Source organism: Callorhinus ursinus, unplaced genomic scaffold (genome assembly GCF_003265705.2).
Source record: "Callorhinus ursinus isolate GAN/ISIS: 27379988/994484 unplaced genomic scaffold, GSC_fseal_2.0 scaffold13, whole genome shotgun sequence".
NCBI lineage: Eukaryota > Metazoa > Chordata > Mammalia > Carnivora > Otariidae > Callorhinus > Callorhinus ursinus.
The window spans coordinates 40,970,964-40,993,088 of record NW_027397075.1 but is presented as its reverse complement, the minus strand read 5'-3'; the positions used below and the strand labels follow the sequence as shown (position 1 = coordinate 40,993,088).

At 40.9% G+C, this 22,125-nt stretch overlaps 2 protein-coding genes across 15 annotated transcripts in view; one reads left to right on the top strand and one right to left on the bottom strand.

Moving 5' to 3' along the window:
• The window catches only part of NMNAT2 (nicotinamide nucleotide adenylyltransferase 2), a 206,205-nt gene extending 196,224 nt beyond the window's left edge, over positions 1-9,981 (bottom strand). For 2 of the 6 annotated variants that reach the window (XM_073900143.1, XM_073900138.1), the window contains exons 1-2: positions 7,633-7,975; positions 7,138-7,266 (exon numbers count right to left, since the gene is read on the bottom strand). The gene's annotated coding sequence lies outside the window, so the exon portion shown is untranslated. The other 4 variants (XM_073900139.1, XM_073900142.1, XM_073900140.1 and 1 more) reach the window with 4 other exon arrangements.
• Positions 9,869-22,125, top strand: part of SMG7 (SMG7 nonsense mediated mRNA decay factor) — an 85,376-nt gene continuing 73,119 nt past the window's right edge. For 7 of the 9 annotated variants that reach the window (XM_025877554.2, XM_025877549.2, XM_073900129.1 and 4 more), the window contains exon 1: positions 9,869-10,007. Coding sequence is in view for 1 of the 9 variants with exons in the window: in XM_025877548.2 (XP_025733333.1) it covers positions 9,979-10,007 (29 nt within the window). In the remaining 8 variants the exon portion in view is untranslated. The remainder of the gene's footprint in view (positions 10,008-22,125) is intronic. The other 2 variants (XM_025877548.2, XM_073900128.1) reach the window with 2 other exon arrangements.

Sequence of the window (22,125 nt, the reverse complement as noted above, 5' to 3'; positions counted from 1 at the left end):
TGACACATTCAAAGACGACCGCCCCCATCAGTTTTTGTTTGTATGAAAGTATCAGCGCCTGATAGTACATTAAGGCGAGGCTTAGGAAATGACTAAGGAATTGCGGATAATAAGATCTCTTTTCCAATCACAAGGACGAGAAGCTATTACATTTATCCTTTCATCTATCTCTTTTTCAATTTCCAATGTTACTTTTAAACTCCTGTAATGTGGTGGATAGCTTGGTCGTTCTTTAAAAACAACGATGAAAAATGAAACTCCTAACAATAACTGCAACAACAGCCACTCAATCTAATCTACTTTACTCTTTGGTTGGTGGGAGATGTTGAAAAATACAAGAAATAAAAGCCACCCATAAATAGTTCGCCTCACAGAAATACTTGCTATTAGAATTTTACTGTATTTCTGACCATTTTGCTATGCAATTCTATTTTGTAGTTATGCTTCATATACACAGTCTTATATCTTTCAGGTATATTTTCGTCTAAAATGCTTTTGGCTATAGCTTTCCATCACTTTTCTGGACAGGTGAACTGTATATATTACTTTTCCTGCTAAGTAACAGAATTTGAAACAGTAAACTCTGCAAAATCTCATTCTGAGGGACTTTGTAGTTGACTGAGACACTTAAGTGGATTATCTGATTGGATGCCTGCACTTGATCTCATGGTAGAATGGTTCCAAAGATCTCTACCACAGATTATTATTCTGTAATATACCTGCCCCTTTCCTTAATTGTCCTTTAAACTCTGACAGCAAGACTGTATTGTTCACCATCTCTACCCCAGTGATAGGCATATGATCCAACACACAGAAGATTCTCAATATGGTGTTTGTTTGTTTTTTTTCTTATTTGAGAGAAAGAGAGAGAGAGAGAGTGAGAGCACACAAGCAGGGGGAGCTGCAGGCAGAGGGAGAAGCAGAGGGAGAAGCAGACACCCTGCAGAACAGGGAGCCTGACACTGGGCTCGATCCCAGGACCCTGAGGTCATGACCTGAGCTAAAGGCAGACGCTTAAGCGACTGAGCCACCTAGGAGGACCCTCAATATGTTTTTGAAGATTAAATGAATGAAAGAATAAATAACTAAATACTAAAATTCTAGAGGAGCCATAACGTACCAAGCTTTTGCCTTAGTATCAGGATATATCCAGATTAAGGTTTCCAGAAGTAAAGTACTGGTTTAAATTCAGGTTTGTCTTGAAAGGGCAGTGAAAGATAAGAACTGATCATCAGTTGAACATTCCTCATAGACCCTAAACTCATAACTCTACCTAAGATTCCTACTTTGCTTTAATGGTAAAATTTGGCTTATAGAAAATTAATTTCGACTTCTTTCTCCAGCTAATAACCTCCTGTACATCTAGGTCACTGCTGCCTACATTTTGGAAATACTGGCATTCTAATATTTGGCTGCACTATAGGCTTGATCCCACCACAGGAACACTGTTAAAGAACTAAAACGATGCATGTTCTCTTGGACAAAGAACTGGATCACTTGGGGGGGGGGGGATGTGTACAATAGAAAGCTTACAGCCAATGGTTGAGAGAGTGAGAGAGTGGGCCAGAGAGCCTTTCCAGAGATGTCAGTTTGAAAGAGGGCAGGGGAAAGCACAAGCAGTTGGTTTTGCTCCTTATGAGCCTCCTTATCCTCTTCAGCTTTGACAGATCTTGGATCTCATCTCATTCCAACATAAAACTGCTAATGAACTGAGACATCCTCTGTAAGTAGATGAAAGCTGTTTTCCCTGCTGGCAATTTATACTTGGTCATATGATACAACTGGTCATATGATTTAGAGGCAGTGTGCTAGTACTTTTCTCTCTACAAATGTGATTCTACATTTGTGTTCGTTTTTTTTAAAAAACAAGTCTAACCTACGTTAATTAGAGTACGAAGTTAAGTGAGTGAAGCTCTGATTCACCCCCTATGCATAATAACAGCAGCACCACCTGTTGAGTGCCTACAAAGTGCCCAGTACTGCTAGGTAGGATACATACACTCTCTAACTGAACTTGGAGAATCTGCCTCCAGAAACAGTTTAAATGTACCATTTACTGTGAAATTGCATGTGGCCCTTTCCTTAACAAACTTATACTCAATTTATTTAGCCCTATCCCATTACAGGAGGAAAAAAAAAAACAGTAATAATGCCAGAAATTTATAGACACTTTTCTGGTGAGAGATACAAAGATCACTGAGTTTTCCATTCTATACTCTGATTCCATTTTCTTTCTGAATTTTTAAATCTAATTTTTCTTTCTTATTTACCAACTGGCTAATAGCTTCTTTTCTCTCTTGCCATTCAGCAATGTTTTTTTATTTTGCCACACAATAACAGGGTTGACTACTTTCCCTATTCTCAAATCAGAAAACATAAAAGTTAAATAAAAATGATTTGGATATTGAAGATTTTTTTCCTACATTGAAGTATGAGACTTTGCTGTGAGATAATTGATGAGTTATCCATAATTGTGTAAGTATGCTCTTTACTCATTGCCTAAGTAAATGTCATTTAATTAAAACTTTCATCTTATTAAATATCACAGCAGATTTCAATTCCCCAGATGGGCTGAAGGCCCAGTGAAGTTCTTTTCTTATTGCTTAGGGATTACTTTTATGTTCCATAGTTAGGAACATAAGTCATGGTCCAAATTTCTATTTTTCTATTTTTTATTTCTATCTTTTTTCCCTAAGATTGATTCAACAAGCATTTATTGAGCACCCCTTGTATCAGGCACCCTATTAGGGGAGTGAGCAAAACAGTCCCTGTGTCTGCCCTTACAGAGCTTATAGCCAGTTGGAGGTAACAGACCTTGAACAAAAAGAATAATGAATATGACAAATGCCATGAAGAAGGGAAGGGTACAGGGGGAATATGTAATAGATGTAGCTAATCCAGCCTGATTGGGGGTGGGGGTGGGTAGAGATGATTTTTCCAAAGAAGTTCAAGTTTAGGCTTGAAAACATGAGAAGGAGAAGAGTGGTCTGGGAGAAATAAGGGAACAGCTTGTGTCAAGTCTCTGTGTAGGAAAGAAGGCTACCTCCCGAAGGACCCAAGAGGAGGTCAGTGTGGTAAGAGTGGTGATGTAGGAAATGTTGGAGAAAAGGCAGGCAAGGACCAGATCACATAGGTCATCTCAAGGATTGGAAACTTTATTCTAAGGGTACTGAAAAACTAATGGAGAACTTCAGCCAGGAAATAAAAGTTTTTAAAAAGCTTAATATGACTAAAATGTAGAATACAAAAATATATTAACTTACTATTTAATTTGTTCTGGAATGTGCTCTTATATTTAGTAATCCAATGATATTAAGAATTTTTATTCTTCTTAATATATTTTTGTATTCAAAAAAACAATCTAGATTTCTGATATATATAATTTTTCTGAGACTGGAAAAGACCTTAGAATAGTTAAGCAAAGCAGAACAGTCCTTGGGTATGTATCCTTAGTATATCTTGAAGTGACAGACTTACATCCTGAGCTTCTTTGCTTTACATCTATATCATATTTTAACTTGAATTGCAAATAGAGGTGGTAAAATAATAAAGACAGGGAGAGGAAGGTGTGCATGTGCATGCGCGCGCCGCGCGTGTGTGTGTGCACATGTGGTGTCCCAGGGTTTTGAAGAAGAGCAGATGACCAAGAATATCGTATCACATTCTCTGTTCTCAAAAATAGTCTATCCTATAGAAATTAGGAAAGTGCAGACTCTAAAATATTAAAAGATTTTTTTTTCTTTTAATTGGGTATTTTAAGGAAAAAAAATGGCAGCTTCTGGATAATACAACAGATTTTGAGATGAAACATACTGATTTCACACCAGGGACACCAAGATGGCATCAGAGTATTGTCCTTGGAGTAACAAAGAGAACACGAACAGTGTTATAAGGCCCTTGGACAATATAGACTGTTAAGAGGCTAACGTTTTAATTTTCTTTTTTTTATTTTAAATACTCTTCAGTTTTCCCTATGAGCCTTTCTTGTCTTCTCCAGATGGTCTGTGTCCATTAAATTAGCAGATAAGATTTTAAAGTGTGGTTCTTTCCCAGAGGTATTTTCTAATTGGGAATTGGGAGAAGTTCTTGAAGATTAACAAGGTTTCCCTTAGTAAATATTAGGAGAATGGAGAAGGAGAATGAGCTCTGACTACCATTCTCTGTTACCTCACTGCCTCCAAAACCACAAGTTTCTTCTCTAGGATCTTGGGCTGCAAGGCTTCCTGACTGTTCTTTAGGCTCAGTGACTCCTGCTCAGGAGTAAATGAATATATACTTGGCAAACTGCTTGAGAAAGGCTGCTGACCCTCGGCCTAAGCAATCTTGAGCAACAGGAGACCTGAGTTTAAATGTCAATTTGTATCTGACTCACTATTTGAAGAGAATGAATCATTCTTTTGGTTGAATCATCTAGCTCCATGACCTGAGGTGCGGTACTGAAGATAGCACGGACTGGCTTCACACACATCGTATACTTGAATACATTCTACTCATCAAAATAGAAACACATGTAGTAAATACCTAATTGTGTACATGATCTGGAATCATTCAGAATATGTAGGCTAAATATTAAAATAAATTAGTGCTTGTTATGGTTTCATGGGTCAGATAAGATGTCTGTTATCATAAAAAAGGGAGGAGGCTTCCTATGTATTAATTATCAGGTTACCAAAGCTCTGGGTAAATTTGGTAGGAATGTTAAGAGTAGCTTGTCAGCAAGCAGTTGCTGTCTGGTTGAAAACTGGACACTGTTCACTTGGGCCAAAATGCAGTTATGTTAGGCAAATTTTTTTTTAAGATTTTATTTATTTATTTGACAGAATGAGAGAGAGAGAGGGAGAACAAGCAGGATGAGGGAGAGAGGGAGAAGCAGGCTCCCTGGGGAGCAGAGAGCCCAATGCCTGGCTCGATCCCAGGACTCCAGGATCATGACCTGAGCCGAAGGCAGATACCTAACCAACTGAGCCACCGAGGTACCCCATATTAGGCTATTTTTAGTGATAAAAAGTTTTTTAAAAGTTTCAACTCTCCAGAATCTGACTCAAAACATCCTGATATTGTATTCTTTTTGTTTTTGTTTTTTTTTGTTGTTGTTGTTAAAGATTTTATTTGACAGAGACAGCGTGTGTGAGTGCACAAGCAGGGGGAGTGGCAGAGGGAGAGGGGGAAGCAGGCTCCCAATGCGGGGCTCAATCCTAGGACCCTGGGACCATGACCTGAACCAAAGGCAGACGCTTAACCCACCGAGCCATCCAGGTGCCCCCCCGATATTATATTCTTTTCTGTGATCAGAGTCATGGATAAAGAAATTTATCTTCTAGCACTGAATAAGAGGACAAAAAGAAAATTAACATTTATCAAGTGCCAGGGTTATATGTCATTTATACTTAGTCACATATATCATCATTAAAGTTTACAGGAATCCTGTAACAGGTAATGTTTTCACATTGGTCAAGGAAGAAACTGAAGTCTAGTTAGAGACTGGGAGGGCAGAGCTGGAATGCACACTCAGGTCTGCTAGCTTATGATCTTTCCACAAAATCACCTAGGCACAAACAAAAAAACCCTTAAAATCAGGTAGGATTAAAAATGAACTACTGGGACGGGCGCCTGGGTGGCTCAGATGGTTAAGCATCTGCCTTCGGCTCAGGTCATGATCCCAGGGTCCTGGGATCGAGTCCCGCATCGGGCTCCCTGCTCCTTGGGAGCCTGTTTCTCCCTCTGCTTCTCTCTCTCCCTCTGTCTCTCGTGAATAAATAAATAAAATCTTTAAAAAAAAAAAAGAACTACTGGGACTTCATCAAGATAAAAAGCTTTTGCACAGCAAAGGGAACAGTCAAAAAAACCAAAAGAAAACCGACAGAATGGGAAATATTTGCAAATGACCTGTCAGATAAAGGACTAGTTTCCAAAATCTATAAAGAACTTATCAAACTCCATACCCAAAGAACAAACAATCCAATCAAGACATGGGCAGAAGACATGAACAGACATTTCTGCAAAGAAGACATCCAAATGGCTGACAGACACATGAAAAAGAGCTCAATATCACTTGGCATCAGGGAAATACAAATCAAAACCTCAATAAGATACCACCTCACACCAGTCAGAATGGCTAAAATTAACAAGTCAGGCAACGGCAGATGTTGGCGAGGATGCAGAGAAAGGGGAACCCTCCCACACTGTTGGTGGGAATGCAAGCTGGTGCAGCCTCTCTGGAAAACAGTACGGAGGTTCCTCAAAAAGTTGAAAATAGAGCTACCCTACAACCCAGCAATTGCACTACTGGGTATTTACCTCAAAGATACAAATGTAGTGTTCTGAAGGGGCACATGCACCCCAATGTTTACAGCAGCAATGTCCACAATAGCCAAACTATGGAAAGAGCCTAGATGTCCATCAATAGATGAATGGATAAAGATGATGTGGGGTGTGTGTGTGTGTGTGTGTGTGTGTGTGTGTGTGTGTAATGGAATATTATGCAGCCATCAAAAAATGAAATCTTGCCATTGGGTATTATGCTAAGCGAAATAAGTCAATCAGAGAAAGACAAGTATCATATGCTCTCACTGATATGAGGAATTCTTAATCTCAGGAAACAAACTGAGGGTTACTGGAGTGGTGGGGGGTGGGAGGGATGGGGTGGCTGTGTGATGGATATTGGGGAGGGTATGTACTATGGTGAGTGCTGTGAATTGTGTAAGACTGTTGAATCACAGACTTGTACCCCTGAAACAAATAATATATTATATTGTTAATAAAAAAAAACCTGGTAGGATTAGACAAAGTAAGAGTTTCTCATTAATTTCTTTTGGTTTAGATGTAATTTATATCTGCAGGGGAAAAAAGTGAATAAAAGTTATTGCATAAGGATGCTTGTATTCTACAACTCTTGATGGGGGCAGTAGAAAGAGGTGAGATTGGAAAATGTACATTAACCAATATGTAAATTCCAGGTTTTCTGAGTTTTATTGATTTTCAAAAGTTATTTTCAGGAATGACATTGATGTTACTATCCTATCTAGTTTGTAGGGACATTGTAAAGCTATTGAAGAATTCTATAAAATTCTTAGGAAAACTGCTATAAAATATAAAGGTTATTTATATTTCTGTGTCCCTAAAATACTTTGTTCTTACCTTAATTACTGTACCCACCATACTGCATTCTTATCACTTCTCCACTCTCTCTATCTCTATCAGAAGGTGGGTTTCTCCAAGACAGGGACGTGGTCTTCATCATGGTATCCACAGTAACCTGGACAGTGCCTGAAATATAATAAATGTTTAGTAAATGCTTATTAAAAAAAAAAACAAAAGGATTCATCTTTCTGATCCCAGTTTCCTTATTTCTGAAATAAGAAGATAGTAATACTCTCCTAGATCCCTTGTCAGGAGTATCATGACATATGCTCAAATACTGTTTATTGGAGCTATAAGCCACAGACATAAAAGGTGTTATTGTGATGATTACTAAGGGAGTAACTATTTTACCTGACATAAATTTTTTATACTGGCTAAAATCTTTTTTAAAGATCGAATACATTTCAGGAAAGAGATGTAGGGTATTTTAGGTAATATGTGGTAGTAATCTCCATCCTTGGGCTCTAAAGTTGAAGGAAAAGAAGTACCTACACCAGAGATGAGGACAATCTTTCACTAGGTGGCTCTCTTTTCCGTGAGTGGGTGGCGCGTTGGTGCCTCAAGGGATGACAGGGGGCATTGTACAGCTGCAATCCCCATGCTTCACACCACATCACAGTAGGCTGTGGCAACAGGAGGCGCAGGGCATAGTTCAAGTTCTGTTTCGTTAATGATAATCTATTCTTCGGATTTATTTCAGAGTAGCCTGTACTTTCGTTTCCTCCAAACGTATACGTGATGTTCCAAATAGACATTGGTCTAGTCTTCTAATAGGTGTGGTCTCAGGGAAGGATCTTGAAAAGTGCCTCTTTACCTAGCATGGAAACAGCATTAACTATCTAGAGAGGGCTGCATTCCGGGGGTGGGTTATAAGTTATACATCCTAAAGTACTTGGGTACTGTTACGTAATGGACGCCACAATACAAATTGAAAATATAATTTGTAAAATGTCAAACAAGTCCTTTAGACCGTGAGAATGACCATTTCTCCAGCTACTTCTCACACTCCATAGTATTATTGACCCCATTCTTTATTTCTGGTTTTTAGCCCCAAACCTGACACGAAATATACCTAATACTTTCAAAAAGATTTGTTCTAAGAATGAAAATCCTTTTCCTAGGTGCCTTTCATAGGTAGTTCGCGCCAGTATCTAGGTTCTTGTCGCTACTGTTTCACACGTTTTCCTCTCAGACCCCAAAGATACAGAGTGACAAGTTCTAAAACACTGTGGACCCATCAGAGAAGTCTGCAGAGGGAGGAACTCAGAGGTCGGCCTTTAACAATCAAGTGGGACCCCCACTGGGGGGTGCCTCTGAGACGGATGGCAGTCGTGGGCGTTTCACCACGTCCCTGGCTCTAAATGCTGGAAAACCACACTTGTCAAGTCTCCTAAGATGTGTTCCCACACTCACTCTGGCGGCCTCCCCGCAGCAGGAGGTGGCTCGGTCGCCGCCAAGGGCGTGTGTGGGCGGCAGTTGGGGGATTTCGGTAAGGGGTCGACCCGCCAGGAAAAGTCTGAGGTCCCTGCCCGGCAGGAGAGGAATCTGGGTCGTCGTGTGCCGTTCTCCTCCCTCAGGGACCCCGTCCTGGCGGGATCCCGCCTCTCCGAGCCCGAGGCAGTCCTGGGGAAACCCCTCGCCAGCCTCACAGCTTCGCACCGCCACCTCGCCCGGCCGCCTCGCCCTCCACGCTCCAGTCCGCAGCTCGCCAGCCTTCAGGCCCGGCGTCTTCCTCGCAGGCCCGGCCCTCTCCACGCCCCGCACTGAGAGGAAACTGGAGGTGGTTCCCGCCCGCAGGCGGGTGGAAAAGGCCACGGTGAATGCCTCGGGGTCCCCCCATTGTTGCGGGAAGGGGAAAGGGAAGAGGAAATGAACTTCACCGCCCAGGAGATCACTCGGATTCCCAACCTGGGGGAGACTTTTAGACGGAAAGGAAGCCAAGGGGGAACCCTGGGCACTTTCCCGGGAATCCATTCGCCAAGGGAGGGTCCCCCAGTCCGCACACATTGGTTACTATGACAATACAACCACAGCCTCCAGTTGCCATGGCAGCTGCTTATCCAATCCGATTGGTTTCCTTTCTCTTCCTCTCTGGGCTCCACCCCATCCCCTTCAACAGTCTCCAGGCGTGCAGGAGGAGGGGCCCCAGAAAGGGGGAGGGGGTCCTTAGCGTCACTCTCTGGGGCTCGAGGGAAGACTAGCGTTGAGGGACTGGCGGGCGGAACTGTAGGAGGAAGGGGCAGTGTTTCCGGTAGGGAAGAGTGGGGGAGTGGAAAAAGGAAGAGAGAAATCGGGTGGAGTGGAAAGACGGGGGAAGACTTTGAGTGTAACTCCTGGTTGATTTGGGCTCGATGTTCCCGGTGAAGCTGGGGTTGCCCCCTCGCGCGGGAGCGGGGTGGATTGGCCGGAAGCCGCCAAACGCCTCCAGCAGGGCGCTCAGCAGCCGCAGAGGCGCCTCACAGCTAGCCGATCCCAAGAGGGAGCGCTACAGAAAGGCAGAAGTCACCCGAAGGGACGGGCGCCACTGAGATCTCGCGAGAGGGACCCCCACTTCCTTCCTCTGCTTCTCCCTCCTCTTTCCCCCCGCCCCCTTCCCTTCTCCCTCCCCCTCCCCCCTCCCGGGTCGGAGTGTCCCTGCGCCCCACGGGCCAGAGCAGCCGCGAGAGCAGCTTTCCCCGCTCCCTCCCCCTCGCCTCACTCACCCCCACCCCCCCGCCGAGCGAGGAGGAGCCGGAGGAGAGGAAGATGGCGGCGGCCGCCAGCACCCGCGGGGCCGCGGGGCCGCTTCGAGGAGCCTGAGACCCACAGAGGCTTCGCGGGAAGACGCGGCGGCGGAGGATGAGCCTGCAGAGCGCGCAGTATCTCCGGTGAGTGCAGAGGTCGCCCCTGTACGTGGGGGGAGGTGGTCGAGGGTTGGGGTACGGAGCAACAGACACAGAGGTGGTGTGTCGGGGTGGCGGGGGAGTTGCTGTGTCCTCTCCTTTCCCGGCGGGGAGGCGGGGGCTGCGAGGGGATCCGCGGGAGGGGGCGGGGCGGGCACACTCTCGATTGCCTAGCCCCCGCGGGCCGGGCTGAGTTCCAGCGTAGCCAGCTAGTCCTGGTGCCGGGAAGGAGGTTAGGGAAGCGTGAGAATGTGTGTGTGTGTGCGCGCGCGCCCCCGGGGTCGCAGGCTCGGGGGCGGGGGGCGGCGGCGGCGGCGGCGGCGACTCCGAGTGGAGGTGGGTGTGGAGTCTGATCCCGGTGGTGGGGGTAACGTTGTGTGGTGTGGGATTGGTTGGGGCGATGCATGGGGAGAGGACGAGGTGGAAGTCTGCACACCTGGGGGAGGGGGGCGAGGACGGAGGAATAGAGGAGAGGGAGACCGCTGGGAACCCGAGTTTGTTCTTTATTCTCGGGTTGAAAGTGCTCAGGAAAAATGACATCTGTAGTTAGTTGGCGGGGTGGGGGTGGGAGCATAAAGAGGGGGGAATGGATGAGGAAGTGAGGAAAGAGGGAGGTACTATGGACGGTGTTGGGTTCCCCAGAAGAAACTGAGTTAGAATTAGTGTAGTCGGAAGATACCATTCCGAGAGTCGTGTGCATTCATTAAGAGTGGTGTAAGGAGCTTGTATGTCGGTGGTAGAGTGACGCATGGATACAGAGCTCTCTGTGCGAGTATGTGATGTGTGTCTGGGGTGGTGTAAAGGGAGCGACTGATAAACATTTTAGGAAGGGTAAGATAGATACTTTGGATCCAAGTATGTGATGGTGAGAGCATATTGAATGGAAAGACACCAGCGATTGTGCAGCCAGGAACGTTCCATGGAAGCAGATTAAGAGCTTGGAGGTAGAGGTAAAAGAGGGTCGAAATCTTGATGGCAGAGAAATTTAAGGTTGTTAGAGCCTGAGATTAATTGGAGAGTTGCTACTTTTTAGAAAAGGGGAAGGAGGACCTTAAAAGGGATCCTTTTTATCTTTCAGGAGCAGAACTAAGGCAGGCTTATGGGAAGATCTTTTAAAAAAATGGTTTCATACCTTGTAGAGGAGGGAATTGGATGGGGCAGAAGTCTGAAATGAGCAGAAAAATCACTTTAGCTGTTTAGTGAAGTGAAAGTATTGATGTGTGATTGGCTTTATGCATATTACAAGAGAAGGTAGGTAGTAAATGATATAGGAGAGTGAGTGGCTATTCTACTTATGAAAGTAGTAATAGTTTCATTAGGCCGAGTGTGGAAAGGAGAGAGTAGTGATGAGATCTTTGAATTATGGTTGAATGCCCGAGTTTAACAGTGACAGGATCCACACAACGTGTGTGCTCAATGACTATAGGGTAGTTGGAATGTTATCTAACACAGTCCTTTTTCTCCATTATTATCCTTTTATTGTTTAACATATCAGATGAACTTAATAAATAAAACTGTGGGAAAGATCTATGGTAGATGTTGTAAAGGGAGCTTATGGGACTCATTAGGCTAGTACTTAATTTTAAGGAATTTGCAGTTTAGTTTATTAGGCAAGTAAATTAATAATAGCACAGAGTAAACTATGACAGGTATCAAAAAGATGCCAAGTGTTTTAAGAGTCTAAAGGCAGAATATTACCTGAGCAGTTGGGGGAAATCAGGAAAAGCTTCCTTTGTTCATTTGCTCATTCATACACTCATGATTCATCAGTCATTTTGTTGATCACCTATATGGGAGGTATTGTCCCAACTGCTGAGAATAGAAAAGAACTCCACCCTCTAATTACAGAGTTTACAGATTGTTAGGGTGCAGGGAGAAAATGGCACTTAAAATGAACCTTTAGGGATAAGGAAAATTCTGACAGGTGTGGATTGAGAATGGGGAATCCAATGGAAGGAAACTGAGCAGAGATATGAAGATAGGAAGGATAGGGGCCAGGGAAGATGTCTAGTCTAGTTAAACAAGAATATAGGGTGATGCAGCTGGAAAAACTTATATAGATTTTTTTATAGATGAAGGTCGACTCTTCCTTTTACAGATGAAGAAAGTATAGCACAAAGAAGTAAAAATTGTTGAGGACCATATAGCTGGTATGTGGAAGCTCTGTAGGTCTTCTAACTCCGTATCAGCCATACCGTGTGACATGTCAGGGTTCATCCGTTCTTTCCACAAATATATATTGAGAGCTAAGTATATACCAGTTACTCTTGTAGGTGCTGAGGATACAATGGTGAACAAAAGAGTAAACATAGGAAGACATATTATGGTAGAATTATGCAATCAATAAACATATGAACAGATAAGTTTGTCAGATGGTGACCATTAGGAGGAAAAGGCAAGGTATGGATATCTTGTTTTATATAGACAGGGTGATCAAGGAAAGCCTATTAGGTAGGCTTTAGTTAGAAGACCTACAGAGCTTCCACATACCAGCTATATGGTCCTCAACAATTAGGTGCCCATATTTGAGAGGGTCTTAAATCATGATCTGTAGTTTATAGTTAAAATGGATGAACAGTGGAGAATCTGAGGTGCTTTGTTTAGAAGAGCATTCACATGTTCATTGATAGGTATTAGGGAGGTGAATCTGTGTAATGTAGTAATGGGCAGTTAGGACCAGAAATAAGGTGGTGTAATAGAAAGGTATGAAAAGCAGACTGGGAGAGTGGTGATAATTTTAATGGGAAGATTGGTTGGCTTTGAGAGGCTTCTGTGTTAATGTGTTTTATATTTTGCAAAATCAGCATAATAGGGAAGACTTATCCTTAGGTTGTGGAATCACGGGTGACCACTTGAGATGATTTGAGCTCTTTGAAGAAGGGAGAAAAGATTAACAATGAAAACCATGTTTAAGTAACATATTTTCCAGCTGAAGTTGAGTAAGCAAAATTGAACAGACATAGGACCTGGAGTCCCTTAAGGATTCCTGGGAGCCAGTCTTTTCTCAGTCTTGCACATCTATTCTAAGTAAATAAAGCGAGTCTTAGGGCTAATAGTAGTCCGGGACTTAGAGGGTAAGGGGTAATAAAGACTTGCACCAACCCAGATTTCCCTTTTCCTTCAGATAATCATTCTATTTAAAGTCGGCTGTCAGGAGGCTAGAGAATGTCTTCAGGGAAGCATCATGTTCACTTTCTTTTCTTTGTAGGAAACCGAACATTTGATTTTTAGACAACTTGGGAAGGATGCTAGGTATAGCTGAACACCTATACCCCTTGGGGTTTGGGGTATAGCAATTATTCTTTGTGACCTTGACTTTCAGGAAAGTTTTGTTGCCTACCTTTCTCAATGGTATAAGACCATGACTGGGCAATTTTTAAACTGCATAGCTACAGATCTTTTTGTGTAGATGAAAATTAGCATTGTATCAGCTGAATTAATTTGTTAGAGTAAATGAGCTGGGGTGTCTGGCATTGAAATGGTGGGGTGGTGGCAAACCAGGGAGTAAGATGGCAGTTTCAGAAGAGTGAGGTATGAGGTTATGAAGTAAAAAGCATCAGTAAGATGAATATAGAAGGAATTCAAAATCAAGTGGACTGAATTACTCTTGAGTTGTAGAAATAGAGCAGAGATGAAAGGAAAGAAAACCTATCTTCTGCTTGGGAAAGAAGGTGATGTTCTAGGCAAGACAGGATGATGGACTTTTTTTTTTTTTTTGAGAAGTGTCTTTTTAGTTTTTTTGAGAAGTGTCATATTTTTAAATAGATTGACAAGACTCCTATCCAAATGAATAAATTGAGAATACTTTCCTACATTTTATAAACATAAGAAATGGTCTTAAATATGAGGGTCCTAGACTGAATATCGTTGGAAATTTATTACTCAAATTGAAGAAAATTTCAGTGTTTTCTCTTTCAATTTATGACAAAATGGAAAGATCTTAAAGACTTTGACACCTCGAGTAGAAGAAAAGGGTATATTGGATATCGTTCATTTAATAAGGGGTGGGAGAAGGGTAAGGATAATCCATGGATGAAATAGAAGGTGATGTATATCATGCTTTATTTTTTATTTATATTTTAGGGGCACCTGGGTGGCTCAGTCGTTAAGCGGCTGCCTTCGGCTCAGGTCATGATCCCAGAGTCCTGGGATCAAGCCCTGCATGGGGCTCCCTGCTCGGCGGGGGGCCTGCTTCTCCCTCTCCCCCTGCTTGTGTTCCCTCTCTCTGTCAAATAAATAAACAAAATCAATAAAAAAAAACAACAGTATTTTAGGGAATAGAAATATGGGAATTAACATATGAAAGTTGGAAAAGCAAGCGTGGAGAAAGTATTGAAGTACCATATAGGGAAGACATAATCAAAGTTGTTTGAAAAGTTGAGAAAATAGAATAATCATAGCCTATACAGTCAAATAGGTCAAATCCTGTTACAAAAGGTGGCACAGGTGCCACTGAATGACATCTGCTGCTGTCGTGGGAGGCAGCAGTCGGTGCTCTGTACTCCTTCCAACTTTTCTCCTCTCCTTCCTTCCCTACTCTTGTCTTTTTGCTTTAATTGCATTCTGTGCTATAGGTTTTTCAGGGAGATCCACTTTAAGTTGATCCCTGGTATTAGACCTTACAAGAAACATCTACAAACTGTTTTGTTAGAATTTTTTTTTTTTTTTGCATGATACTTCTATTAACAAAGAGGCTGCATTCCAGTGGCACACTTCTTTGTCAGAAACTTTGTTGCCAGAGGTAGAAATAATGTAACAGCTACAGGATGGTTTTCTGAGAGAGCAGAAAAATGATTATCATTTATATATTAATTAAAATATCCAGTAACTTGTTAAGATAAAATGTGTCACTGTAAATCTTGGGATACAGGGAGATAAAAGGTGGAGATGAGGCTGAATAAAGTAGCAAACAGAGCCTTTTATCCTAGCCTGAGGAGAAGAACAGGGGAGTTAGTGGGAGCAGTTTGGTAGGAATATGTATACTAAATAGGTTCTGGAAGATTCTGGTAATTCTGGGCTGGGCATTCACTGTCTCTAGAAGCTTCAAGAAATTCTATAGCATAATATGAAATCGTATCAAAAAAAGAAATCCTATAGAGCGCGTGTGCACGCGCGCGCGCGCACACACACGAATCCTATAGTACATGCTGATTCTAATTCACATGGTTAAGAAGTCCTTCCCCCAGCCCCTGCGCAGGATTTAAAATAAAATAGCTTTGGTCCCAGAAAATAAGGCATACATGGCAAAATTGTTGGGGAAAAAAATTACTCTCTCTTGAGGCTTATAACTCTGTTTTTTTGTTATAATGGTTTTAATAGCATTTTACCTGCTTGAATATTGACTGGCTAAATTATTTTGGCAGTTAATTTCTGCTTCCCTTGTGGTTTCAGTTGGATTCAAAATGTATACTTCCTGTCCTAGACTATGTTTCATTGCTTTCTAACAGCCGCTATGTTCTACCTTTGTGGTAGATGAAACAACTTCTGAGCTTTTGTTTTGTTTTTTTAAGGTGCTCTAGTAAGATCTGGACTCACTAGTGTAACAAGTTTCTCGAGGCAATTTTGGGGTAGAGGGTGGTTCCGACTTTAAAAGGGCTAGTTTGTTTTATAGTGGATTAATATTGTTTGCAGCCTCTAACTACATCCCTAATCCTGTCTAGCCTTTCAGATTTTTAGTTTTAGTGGCATGAATGAATGCCTGAAAGTTTAGGTGGGTTCATTTACTTGATTGATCTTGTTCAGAGAATAAATTATTAAGCACATGTCTTTTGGATAGTGGATTGGTCATCTGTATGTGGGTATTTTGGTAGGTGGTCATCACATGTCATTTAAATTTTATAATCAAGCTGTATTTTAATTTAGTTGTTGAATTGTTGTGGATGGACTTATTAGTGGTCTAGGAGATTGTAACTAAGAATAGGGCTAATCAGCAGTTAGAGGGATGGAGTTTTGGCAACCATGTCACAAGGTAAGTGAGAACTTGTAACCAGTTCCTTTCTCCTTAACATGTAAGTGGAGCTTCTTAGGAAAGTTGTTTTCACTGCTTTAGACCCAATTTTTAGTCAGTAGGAAGAGTAGATGTTTAAGAAATTGTTCAAGAAAACTTTAGGAGTCTCAAGTAGACTAGGTAGCAATTTTGTTTGAGTTTTTTTTCTTCTTTGCTTCATTTAGAGCAGGGTTTCTTAACCGTGGAACTTACTGACATTTTGGGTCAGACAGTTCTTTGTTGTGGGGAGCAGTCCTGTTAATCATAGGATGTTTAGTAGCATCCTTGGCCTCTACCCACTAAATGGCAGTATCATTCACCTCCATTTTTGACAACCAGAAATATTTCCACACATTGCCAAATGTTCCTTATGAGTGCATATCCATTTTCAGTTGAGAACCACTGATTTAGAAAATATAAATAGGAAGGTTATATCATATATGCACAGCATAAATTCTTTTTCTTATTTTCTCCTTCTTCAAGCCGTAGATTACTTCTTAGGCTTCTCTTAGCTATTTTCTCTTAGGTGTAATAGTTACCATGTTTTGACTTGGTGAAAACTTGTACATATTTTAAATGTATTTTTTAAAGTCTGTTTCATTTTATTGGCAGTTAATACTATGTGCAGAGCACAATTATAGGGGCTTTGCCTGTGGAAAACTCAAAGATACTGGAGGAAGACATTTAAGTAACTGTAAGAGCAGATGAACTAGAAAGTGCTATGATAGAGAAACAGAGGTACTATGTAAATATAGGGAGGAAGAACTTTCTTCGAACAGAGGTGGAGGTGGGGTGAAGAAGGTATCTTGGAGGAGGTGAGATTTAGTCTGGGTTTTGAAAGATGGTTGGGACTTTTAAAAGTGGTATTAGGAAAATTGACATCTCAGGCAGGAAGAACATCTCATAGCTCCTTTACTCCAAATAAATTTTTAAACATTTCATTTACTCTCTAATACATGACATTAGTATTCTAGCCAGGCCTTTCTAAGTTTTTCTTAGATAAGATAGGTTATGGGCTGAGAAGTAGAGATGTAGAAGTGGTGGTTTGAATACGTGATGGCTGCTGTAGACAGCTGAAGGGGAAAGGCAGTTTGGTTAGAGTCCTGAAGGATCCCTTTTCCTGTGTGCTTGATCATAGACCATTTCTCCAGAACCTTATTTCAGTATTCTTTTGTCTCTCCTCTTTTAGTTTATTATTTTATTTATTTATTTATTTATTTTTAAAAGATTTTTTAAGTTATTTTTTGACAGAGAGCGAGAGAGGGAACACAAGCAGTGGGAGTAGGAGAGGGAGAAGCAGGCTTCCTGCCGAGCAGGGAGCCCGATGTAGGGCTCGATCCCAGGACCCTGGGATCATGACCTGAGCCGAAGGCAGATGCTTAAGGACTGAGCCACCCAGGCACCTTGTTTATTATTTTAGTCTATTTAAATATTCCCCCTAATAGTCTTTTGTGGACCACTCTCAGTTTTCTCTTAACATTCCTTTCCTGTTCCTGTTTTCCCTTTAGATTCTGTCCTTCCTTACCGAAATATCTTATGGCTAACAATTTCAAGTTTGCCCTATAGTTTGTTTTTACTTTTCTATACCATCTGCTTTTCCTTAATCCTTTATAATCCAGATATTTTTCCTTAGCACCTTATTGGAATTGGTATTTCCACAGGTGCCAAAGAACTGATGCCCAAATTCATCCACTGATTGTTTTTCTTTCTCACTTACACTGACACTTTTGTTTTCCTTTGTCTCTGTCTCTCTGCGTCCGTCTCATATGCATCCATTCATCCCTCCCACAAATAAACATTCAGTTTGGGCCAGGGTCTATATCCCACGTCCCTGGGGATAAAAAGAGGATCCATTGTCAAGCAGTTTTACCAGGCCCAAAAACAAGTACCTAATTACCACATAGTTCATAGATGCTATGGCTTATACACAGGGGCCTTAGGGGAGTTCTTGAAGTCTGTTGTTTTTAGCACTGAGATTCCATGATTCTGAATATCCTACCTTTTTATTTTGTTTTCCTGGTTTGCCTTGCCCCATCAGTGGCAAGAAGAAATGCATGCCCTATTCCTCTTTTTTCTCTTCTTTCAGTGGTTCTTTTCCTCAGATACCACATCCCTTCGCTGTCACCACATCGTCGTCGTTTAAAACCTGTTAAATGTTTATTTAGTACAAATCACTGTGTTAAGTCCTGGGGAGATACATGTATCAGATATCATGTCTCCATTCAGAGAGTTTATAAACTATTTAATGGAATAGGCATAAACATAAAATAATACATAACAAAGTACAGTTGAGTATAGTAGTTTAGAGTATGGTCCCTGGGGCACAATTGCCTGGATTCAAATCACAGCTCTACCACTTACTGGCTATGTGACCTTGGACAAGCTCCTTAAGCTTTCTGTGCCACAGTTTCCAGATCTGAAAAGTGGTGATGATAATAATCTTTATCTCATGAGTTATAATGATCAAGCGAGTTAACTTGCAAAGTACTTGGTATGGTTCTGGCACATAGTAAGTACACTATGTAAGCTTTAGTTATAGATGGTGCCTGGAAATTAGCCTCTGGCATTGACTAATCTGGTAATTTTGCATAGCTACCTTCTGGACATTCCTAATTTTAGAAGTCTTTATGTCATAGCAAAGTCAACACTCTTAAAGGTAAACTGGTTAATTCTCATTCTTCTCACCCTATCCCTCATGTTTCCTCATTTTGCTCTTTGGTGCTGCCACTCCCCATCCTCCCATCCAGGTTTAAAGTCTTGGCAGTCATCTTTGAGTTCTCCCAGTGTCCTCAGACTATTCCACACCTAAACCACTTTTGTAAATGATGCCTTCCTGTTTCCTCTTCTTTTTCATGTCTGGCACTGTCAGCTTTATGGCCCTGCTGTTGAAATAGTCTACCTGATATCTTGCCTACAGCTCTTGCAAGTAGCAAGAAGAAAGTTTTGACTTTGGGTTTTTAAACATTGCCCACTAGTCTCTCTTTTTGAACTAACAACATCTCTGGGTCTTGATTTCTTGTTAAATGGAACATTGATCTCATAAAGTTGCCGGTGTTAAACAAAACAATAAAGATTTACGTATGTTTAGCAAATTTTGGTTCTCTTTCACACTGCACCCTGTCCCCCTGCCAGTTGATCTTTTACATTGCTCCTGCATTAATATTCCTGCGAAGCATTTGTATGTCGATTTACCATGTTTAAACTCCTTAGTCTGGCATTCTGGGCCTTCCATAAAATGACCCTTATCTACTTCTGCCACATGATATCTTGTTATATTTTCATAAGAACTCACAGTGCCAGCCAGAGTAATTTACTCTTTGCCTTCTAAACATGATTTATCCATTCCTGCTTTAATCTCTCTTCCCAGGCCATTTTCCCTGTAGGAAGTACCGTCCTGCACTATCTTAAGCCTCACCTTTTCTGTGAAGACTTCTCTACTCTGGTGATTTCTGCATTCTTTGAACTTTGTAATATTTCCTTTCTCTTAGTCATTTGGTATGTATAATTTCTTAAATTTGTAATGATCTCTTTTTTTATATAAGTGAATTATCTCTGCAGCTAGACTGAGCATGATAGAGACCATGTCTCAGCATTTTTAAAAATACAATGTACATAATGAGTGTTCAATAAAGTTTTTATGCTTTCTTGTTTTGTTTTTGCAAAAACATTTATGGAATACTTATGGATGATAGTGCTAGGCCCTGAGAATATAAGAATGAATGAACTGATTTTTGTTCCTTAGGATAGTGGTCTCCTGGGGGAGATGGATGTTACACAGGTATTTTCATATAATGTGGTAAATACTATGTTAAGTATTTTCAAGGATGCCAGAGTATACTGAGGGAAGTGGAACTTTGATTTCCAGGGGAGTTCAGAGAAAGCTTCCTGAGTTGAATCTCTGAGCTCAGTCTTAAAGGATGAGTAGGATTAATGAGGTGAAGAAAGAAGGGAAAATGTAGTAGGCAGAGGAACAAAATGAGTAAATAAACGCCTGGGGGCTGTGTGTTTGAGAACTCTAAAAAGTTTGTTATTAGAAATGTTTGAGAGTTTGGTTGATGTAAACACTGTGATCAGATCAGACTGTCAGTCAGGTTATGGTGTATAAGTTACATGAGATTGTTAATAGCCCTATCTCAAATCTCGTTGTTAATCTTACGGGAACAATTTATATTTGAATGGCTGATGTTTGTTGTACACATTCCTACTAGAATAGGGAGACACAAGAGAAAGATACTTATATAATGCCTACAGTCCTTCCTTTGAGATACATAAAGATTTTTTTTTTAAAGATTTTATTTATTTACTTGAGAGAGAGAGAATGGGAGATAGCACAAGAGGGAAGAGGGTCAGAGGGAGAAGCAGACTCCCTGCCAAGCAGGGAGCCCGATGTGGGACTCGATCCCGGGACTCCAGGATCATGACCTGAGCCGAAGGCAGTCGCCCAACCAACTGAGCCACCCAGGCGCCCGAGATACATAGATTTAAATTTCCTTTCCTTAGCTTTGAAAGTAACTTCATCTTAGCTAAAAATTAGTTATTTGGAACATTATTAAATTATTATGTTTAGATGAAAGTTGTAGTGAATACATGTAATTCTGAAAATAATTGGGTGGATAGGACTGATTTTCTAGAATCTTAACCTCTTGAGTCCAGATACGGAATAGAGGTGGAGGTGAGGGAAGAAAGGGGAGAAAAACAGAACCTTAAGTTAGTGAAGTCTCTTTGGATTCAACCTTTTTAAGTCTTTCATAAAGAAAACAGTACATTTGAGATCCTTTTCGATGATTAATATTTTGTTCTCAGAGTTCTTGATGGCATTTTTCTTTTGATGGCATTTTGCTTTCTGTAACGTCAGTCTTAAGTGAGAAGCATGGTTCTAAAATCTATTATATTTAAGGAGCTGCTGTATTTAATGTGTTAATATTCTCAGTCTGTTTCCTAAAACTTCACAGGTTCACTGAACACATAAGTCGAGTACGTTTTCCTTCCTTCCTCTTCCCAAAAGCCTAGCATTTCAGTGCTGTTAGTTGGGTCACAGTGTATTAGAATGTGTTTTACTAATACTCTGTCTTAGGTAGGTCATGAATTATTATTTAGTTTTTGTCAGGTGAGATACTATGCAGTGATGAGATATTGGTAGAAAGATAATCAGAGTAAAATGCAATTAAAAGATGATATTCAAAGAAGAAATGAGTTAAAATGTATGCTTCTTTGAAAATTTTTTTATTGCTGGTTGGAAAAGATAAAAAGCATAGTGTTAAAAGAACTATCACAGGACGAATTTGAATATAAAAAGGGCATCCACAAAATTTTGTGCATGTGCACCTGTATAGTTCGTAAGATATTTTACAGTGAATTTTTTGTATTTTAATATCTAAGTCTGTAAAATACGTATTTCTTAAACTCTGCTTATTTTATTTTTTAAAGATTTTATTTATTTATTTGACAGAGACACAGCCAGAGAGAGAACACAAGCAGGGGGAGTGGGAGAGGGAGAAGCAGGCTTCCCGGGGAGCAGGGAGCCGGATGCGGGGCTCGATCCCAAGACCCTGGGATCATGACCTGAGCCGAAGGCAGACGCTTAACCACTGAGCCACCCAGGCACCCCTAAACTCTGCTTATTTTAAATAATTAAGATAATAATATTTGTTTGCCTGAAATAATCATTACTTTTGCTTTGTTTTGTTTTTTAATGGAAAAAGGTCAGAACATTTTAAGAAGCATAACTCAAATGTTAAGGCATGTTGGTCATAACTTCTGGTTTATAATAGGAAAGGAAAAGCAAATGTTAATTAATTGCTTTCTAATTTAAAAAATTTTATTGATTAGGTTGTTTGTTACTCATACTCAAGGATCTTTTTGGTATCCTGAGAAAGCAGGGTGGTGTTGAATGAGCAAAAGCCTTTAAATTAAGACTGGCCTAATTTGTGTTTAGATTGTCCTGAGTTCAGATCCCATCTCTGCTGCACATGGCAATGTAACCTTGAATCTCTCTAGTTTTACTTTTCTACTCTGTATTTTCCTTTCTATAAAATGACAATGATAGAATTCTTAGAATTACATGAGAAAATGTGTATATAAAACAGCATAGTAAAGAGCCTAATTTATGCATTGTAT